This window comes from Littorina saxatilis, linkage group LG3, assembly GCF_037325665.1.
Source record: "Littorina saxatilis isolate snail1 linkage group LG3, US_GU_Lsax_2.0, whole genome shotgun sequence".
Taxonomy (NCBI): domain Eukaryota; kingdom Metazoa; phylum Mollusca; class Gastropoda; order Littorinimorpha; family Littorinidae; genus Littorina; species Littorina saxatilis.
Window position 1 is genome coordinate 45,297,699 of NC_090247.1, and position 6,848 is coordinate 45,304,546.

At 46.8% G+C, this 6,848-nt stretch overlaps 1 protein-coding gene across 1 annotated transcript; it reads right to left on the bottom strand.

Moving 5' to 3' along the window:
• Positions 1-752: 752 nt before the first annotated feature.
• LOC138962488 (fructose-bisphosphate aldolase-like) lies at positions 753-5,965 on the bottom strand. Its single transcript, XM_070334335.1, has 5 exons — positions 5,539-5,965; positions 3,956-4,231; positions 2,958-3,085; positions 1,898-2,043; positions 753-1,429 (listed from the first exon to the last, which is right to left on the bottom strand). Exons 1-5 carry the CDS (start codon positions 5,860-5,862, stop codon positions 1,212-1,214), a joined length of 1,092 nt encoding a protein of 363 aa, XP_070190436.1. The 5' UTR covers positions 5,863-5,965; the 3' UTR covers positions 753-1,211.
• Positions 5,966-6,848: the final 883 nt, after the last annotated feature.

The following is a 6,848-nucleotide window of genomic DNA, read 5'->3' on the forward strand; positions in this document are numbered from 1 at the left end:
ATGTCCGGGGATATCATTCCCAGGAACTCTCATGTAAAATTTCATAAAGATCGGTCAAGTAGTTTGGTCTGAATCTACACACACAAACGCACAGACAGACAGACAGACAGACAGACACACACACACACACACACACACACACACACACACACACACACACACACACACACACACACACATACACCATGACCCTCGTCTCGATTCCCCCTCTATGTTAAAACATTTAGTCAAAACTTGACTAAATGTAACAACAACAATGATAATAATAATAACGTGAAATGTCTACATATTCATGAGGCTGTATCTTAAAGGCATATGTACTCGATGACTATACACGCTAATTGCTTTACCAACAGCTGGAGACATGCTAAATTAAGTTCCCTGCAAAATATTGTGGTCTAGGACCCCTTCAATGTTGAGATATGTTAATTTTCATTTTGATCTGGATCGTCCTATTTATAGATTTGGCAACACATGTAACGTTGATGCAAGGGAGCTAACACCGCGGCTTTGTTGACATCCTCACTTTTTCAGAGGCTAGAACAAGCTGTAATGCATGTATTATGGTCCGCGCATGGTGACATATCGTCATTATATGGTCTTATGGTGCGTTTGACATCGATTATGGGCAAACTACACTTTGTAAACACGGGAGCGCGTACATATGCCTTTAAAAACGCAACGATCGATTTCTCTGATTTTAACACATTTGTTTTGTCAGACTTTAAACATACATCAGGCAAAATATTGGCGATTTTTAACGGTTGTTTAATCGGTGTCGGATGTCTTTAATAGGTGAGTTTATTCAAACATTTGACTTTTTCGTTGCTTGGATAATATTTGAGAAGTTGTGGTACTTAGTGATAATGGAATGCACAAATCAAATACAGTTGTAGTTGTACTCCTTTAAAACATCGAAGCCAGAAGAACAGTTATGTTTATTAGACATGCCCAGCAATGGAAACACGTGTGTCAAATAAGCATGCCCAGCCAGGCAGTCATGTTCAATAGGCAGAGGCTATGTTCAATCCCCGGGTGTGGCTAAGTTCAGTTAGTGTGTGAAACGGTCACGGCCAACAAGCATGATGAGAAATAATATCTAGTAAAAATATCTGGCCGTGGAGACAGTACGTGTTCAAAAGGTATGTGCAGCGGTGATATCCAACAAGTCCACCCAAAACGTGCTCGATAAGCGTGTCTGGCACTGATGCTTAATAGGCGTGTCCGGCCTGGAAGAGCGACTCCCCTCCAACGGTGCCGGCCACCCCTCCGGCGTACTGGCCCATCGAGGCCTCCCCGTTAGCCTTGGCTCGCTTCAACAGCTCGCTCTGCGCCACCACCACGTTCTCCGGCTTGCCCTTCCACGCCGCCAGCACGGAGGCTTGCAGTGCTCGCCCGTACGAGAAGGTCACGGACCACGGGTTCTTGCCTGCACCAAACAACGAGCAGGATGAGGAGGGGGAATGGTTATGAAGATAATGCTTGAGTAAAAGGAGAAGGAGGAGGAAAAGGAGGAGGTGGATGAAGGCAAACAGATCGAGGGTGAGGAGTAGGGGACGATGATGGTGGTCGTTGAGATACTGATTCACTGCTTTCCAAATCACCATAACGGCTATACTTTCAATGAACTGCTTCGCCGTAATACTTTATTGCATTTTGTTGTTATCAGACGCGTTATCACATGTTTTGAAGGGGTCCCGATTTGGCCTTTTATGGTCCGCTGGACCCGAAAAGCAACAGCTAACTAACTAACTAACATGTTTTGAACTTGTTCTTGTTCAAGACGGTGTAATTAGAAACGGCGTATTGGAAAATGCAATCGAACCCCGCCTCCCCCCCCCCTCCACCTCCCTCTCCCCCCCCCTCTCCCTTTGGTGGTGACGCTGACCCAGCCTACCTTTGTACTTGTTGATGGCGTCCAGGTTGACCGTGGCGTCCTCCTCGGACTGCCCGCCGGACAGGAAGGTGATGCCGGGCACAGCAGGGGGCACGGTGCGGGACAGGGCGGTCACTGTGGCCTTGGCGATCTGCTCGTGCGAGTACCTGGAGGGACAACCTCAACTGTTACATGTGACCGAGATGAAGTTACTCTGCCGCTTGTTGTTCAATGATGATAACATTTTTTAGATGTGATCAAGGGCGAGGGTTGTAGCGGTCTCACTGTGTGTGTGTGTGTGTGTGTGTGTGTGTGTGTGTGTGTGTGTGTGTGTGTGTATGTGTGTGTGTGTGTGTGAGTGTGTGAGTGTGCGTACGTGCGTATGTATGTGTGTGTGTGTGTGTGTGTGTGTGTGTGTGTGTGTGTGTGTGTAGGGGGTGATGGGTTGGGTTGTGGTGGTGGTGGTATATGTGTGCTAGAGTGCGCGTTGTCTGTCTGTGTCTACGTGCGCACCTGTGTCTGTATATAATATATTTCTCTGCATGTCTGTCTGTCTGTCTATCAGTGTAACCCACACTTGAACGTGTCTGCATGCCGCTTCTAAGCACTGTTTACTCATCTTCGCACTATTAACGATTTCAACATACAACTAAGGCCAAAAAAAAAAATTGTCTGTTTCTGGTAACATGGCTAAAAAAAATAGGGTCGGTAGGTCGGGATTTTTTTTTATTTTTTTTATTTTTATTTTTTTTTTTACCCCAAATGTAGACCAATAAAACTAACTTTAAAAATCGCGCAAAGAGACTGGATTCACTATACATAGAGACAAGACACTCAACACATTTACAAATCGTCAGCGGACTTTCGTTTTCACACGTTTTTGTTGTTCATTTTCTCACCCTGTCCTTTACCACCAAAAAATAAATAAAAATTTTGAGATTGGAAACAAAAAGTTTTGGGTCGGTGCCGAAATTTAGGGTCGGTCGGGTGACCAGAAACAGACAATTTTTTTTTTGGCCTAAAGCACATGAACAGACTGATGACTATTACATCCCCCACACACGTGACTGGCCATGCTTACTTCTTGCTGCAGGCCTGACCAGCAGTGACCATGTTGGGTTTGAGCAGCGTGCCCTCCAGGAAGATGTGGTGGTCAGCCAGCGCCTTGTACTGGAAGGCCAGCACCTGCTCCGTCACTCGCAAGGCCACCTGCCACACGCCGCAAATGGAGACACATGCATGCACTGTTTATTGGCAAAGGGAGACAATATATGTGAGCGATGAGGGTTGGAGATAGAGGTGTGGATGTGGGGTTAGACTCTCTGGATGACAGGACGGTGTCGGTCTGTTGAATACTCTCTTTTGTTCTGTCTATTTCACTCTCTCGCCCTTATAAAAGTGACCTAACTGCGTCCGAACTGACCCGCAAGTGTACGATTGGCACAAGGCCGTGCTGCTGACAGACACTGATCCGCCAAGTACTGACCACAACCACTGACCTCCTGAACCCCACTCTCTTGCCCAGATCTACACGCCGCTCACAGTCTTCCCGCAAAGTCGTGGTCGCCGTCAAGTAAGACCAATTAAGTGATCCACACAGGGCAGTTTTCGTTCTGCTGACAGATACTGGTGGGCCGAGAAACCACCGCTCACCAGTAATCCCCGACACAAAGTCGACCCACTCTCAACAAAAATACACATTACATCCAAAAACACACATTACATCCGCGTAAAGCACGATCTCTGGCTCCAAGTTCTGTTCTGATAACTTCTAGCATCATCTATGATCTCAACCCTCCAGAAACCGTCGCACACACACATACCGACTTGAAGGTAATGTTCACTACCAGACTGGATATCAGGTAATTGCCACCAAGCCGTTCTGCTTATAGATTCTGATGTCCGGAACAATGGCCACCCACCAAAAACCTTGTGACACCCATTACCCTCGTGACAATCGACCCCGCCCAACCCCTCCACCACTCCAAACATCCCCGCCAACCCATCCCACTCCCCATCTGACACACACACACACACACACACACACACACACACACACACACACACACACACACTGACCTCCAGGTCATGCTCTCCATCAGGCAGGACCTCGGGCTCCACGATGGGCACCAGGCCGTTCTGCTGACAGATGCTGGCGTAGCGGGCCAGCACGTTGGCGTTCTCCACCATGGCCTGGTAGGACGGCGTGTTGCGCGTGATCTTCAGCACACAGCGCCACTTGGCGAAGTCCGCCCCGGCCTTCTTGTACTCGGCGCACCGCTCCGACAGTCCGTCCAGCCCCTGTGTCGTGCACTCGTTGTGACTGCCCGCCAGCGGCACCACGCCCTTGTCCACCTGTAAGGAGCAAGTCAAAGTTAACTTCAGCGTTGCCCATTTACCATGGTTATTCACGCTCGACCTTTCAGCACCTGTGGGACGATTATACACTCATTGCTTGCAACCACACTACTATTGGATCTAGCAGCCATTGTCAGATCTAGTCAGAATATGGATCAGATATTTTGACATAGAGACACGGCAGAAAAAAGCAAATGAATATTATCCATCATTGAACTTGAAGTGAATCTTTCGGGGAGGGATGGAAAGGAAGGTGTGATGATGGCCCCGTTAACATTCAAAACGGCAGCTTTTATAGCACAATATAGAGAAAGACCGTCCGTCCTGAAGAAAAGAAGGATAACAAGTCGCGTAAGGCGAAAATACAACATTTAGTCAAGCTGTCGAACTCACAGAATGAAACTGAACGCAATGCAATTTTTCAGCAAGACCGTATACTCGTAGCATCGTCAGTCCACCGCTCATGGCAAAGGCAGTGAAATTGACAAGAAGAGCGGGGTAGTAGTTGCGCTGAGAAGGATAGCACGCTTTTCTGTACCTCTCTTCGTTTTAACTTTCTGAGCGTGTTTTTAATCCAAACATATCATATCTATATGTTTTTGGAATCAGGAACCGACAAGGAATAAGATGAAAGTGTTTTTAAATTGATTTGGAAAATTTAATTTTGATCATAATTTTTATATTTTTAATTTTCAGAGCTTGTTTTTAATCCAAATATAACATATTTATATGCTTTTTGAATCAGAAAATGATGAAGAATAAGATGAACGTAAATTTGGATCGTTTTATAAAAAAGTTTTTTTTTACAATTTTCAGATTTTTAATGACCAAAGTCATTAATTAATTTTTAAGCCACCAAGCTGAAATGCAATACCGAAGTCCGGCCTTCGTCGAAGATTGCTTGGCCAAAATTTCAATCAATTTGATTGAAAAATGAGGGTGTGACAGTGCCGCCTCAACTTTTACAAAAAGCCGGATATGACGTCATCAAAGATATTTATCGAAAAAATGAAAAAAACGTCCGGGGATACTCATACCCAGGAACTCTCATGTCAAATTTCATAAAGATCGGTCCAGTAGTTTACTCTGAATCGTCCTACACACACACACACACGCACACACACACACACACACACACACACACACACACACACACACACACACACAGACACACAGACACACATACGATGATACACCACGACCCTCGTCTCGATTCCCCCTCTATGTTAAAACATTTAGTCAAAACTTGACTAAATGTAAAAAGCAGGATAAAGATAGCTAAGCGTGTGTGAAAAACGACTGACTTTGATGCCTGGAATAATGCCCTTCTCTTTCAGAATCTCCACGAAGAGCTTGCCGTTGCTGTCCTTCTGAAACAAGGTCTCGTGAAACATGATGACGCCAGAGATGTTTTCCGCCAGATTGCTGCTTGAGGTGAAGAGTAGCTCGCGGTACAGTCTCCGGTTCTCCTCCGTGTTCTCCACGCCGATCCCCTCCAGCCGCTTGCCCATGGAGCCCACCGACTCATCGGCGGCTAGGATCCCCTTTCCAGGGGCCACTATGGCGTTGGCGATACGGCGCAGCTCATCTTCTTGCTCTTTGCTCAGATACTGAGCGAACTCCGGCATGGTGACTTATGACTGGCAGAGCGAACAACTTTTGCAGTCAGCGACAAGATGGAGACGTTTGGTTGAAGAAAAAAGAAAGCCTCTCTTACGCATGTCTGCATTGTTACGTCATATTCTGAAGTACGTCACGATAAAGTAAATACTGAGTCTTGGATATACTTGCACTGTCCGCCCGAGCTAACCGAGACTGATGTCGCAGAATGGCGGAGCAGGAGGAGTTGAGCTGGCCGATTGAAGAAGCGTATCGTACACTACAACCAGGTACATGTATATGTTTATTGGGTACGACACTTTGATTGACCTGTCTGGTCCCGCACTTTAAAGTTACTGAACTTGTCACGTCCAGGTGCACGGAGCCCCTTGGCTTTCAGGCATGCCCCTTGCAGCTATACTGTTCAAAAAAAGAAACGCATAGTTGCTACTTGCCAAATTTGTTTTATTTTTCGAAAAATTAACAGAAAATCCAATATTTAGATTATTTGTTTGAAATTTGGTATGGACACAGTTGAATGCACACACAGTTCATTTGCATCTTCAAATCAATCAGTCAATCAATACGATTGGGTGCCGAGGCTGTCAAGTCAGTAGGGGGTGTGACTGCCTTGAGCAGCAACAACTGCCCGGCACCTTCTGGGCATGGACTGGATCAGATGCCGGATATCTTGCTGTGGGATGGTGTCCCACTCCTCCTGAAGTGCCTGCAATAGATCGCGGTGATTTGCCGGCGCTTCTTCTCGCCTGCGCACACGTCTGTCCAATTCATCCCAGAGGTGTTCTATCGGGTTCATGTCTGGCGACATGGATGGCCAGGGAAGCACCTGGACATGGTGGTCGGTGAGGAACTGGGTGGTGAGTCGTGCTGTGTGCGGGCGAGCGTTGTCCTGCTGGAATATGGCATCCTGGTCAGCCAGAAGAGGAAGGGCGTGTGGGCGCAGAATTTCCTCCACGTATGGGCAGTTATGCGCCCTTGGACGTGCACCAGGGTG

What these genes read in the sequence shown, in the direction of transcription:
- LOC138962488 (XM_070334335.1), bottom strand. Translation starts at nt 5,862, where the DNA reads ATGCCGGAGTTCGCTCAGTATCTGAGCAAAGAGCAAGAAGATGAGCTG. An exon ending in GGTCAGGCCTGCAGCAAGAA is followed by an intron (nt 2,044 to 2,957) that starts GTAAGCATGGCC and finishes TTGTCCCTCCAG; the next exon opens with GTACTCGCACGAGCAGATCG. An exon ending in CGCCATCAACAAGTACAAAG is followed by an intron (nt 1,430 to 1,897) that starts GTAGGCTGGGTC and finishes TGTTTGGTGCAG; the next exon opens with GCAAGAACCCGTGGTCCGTG.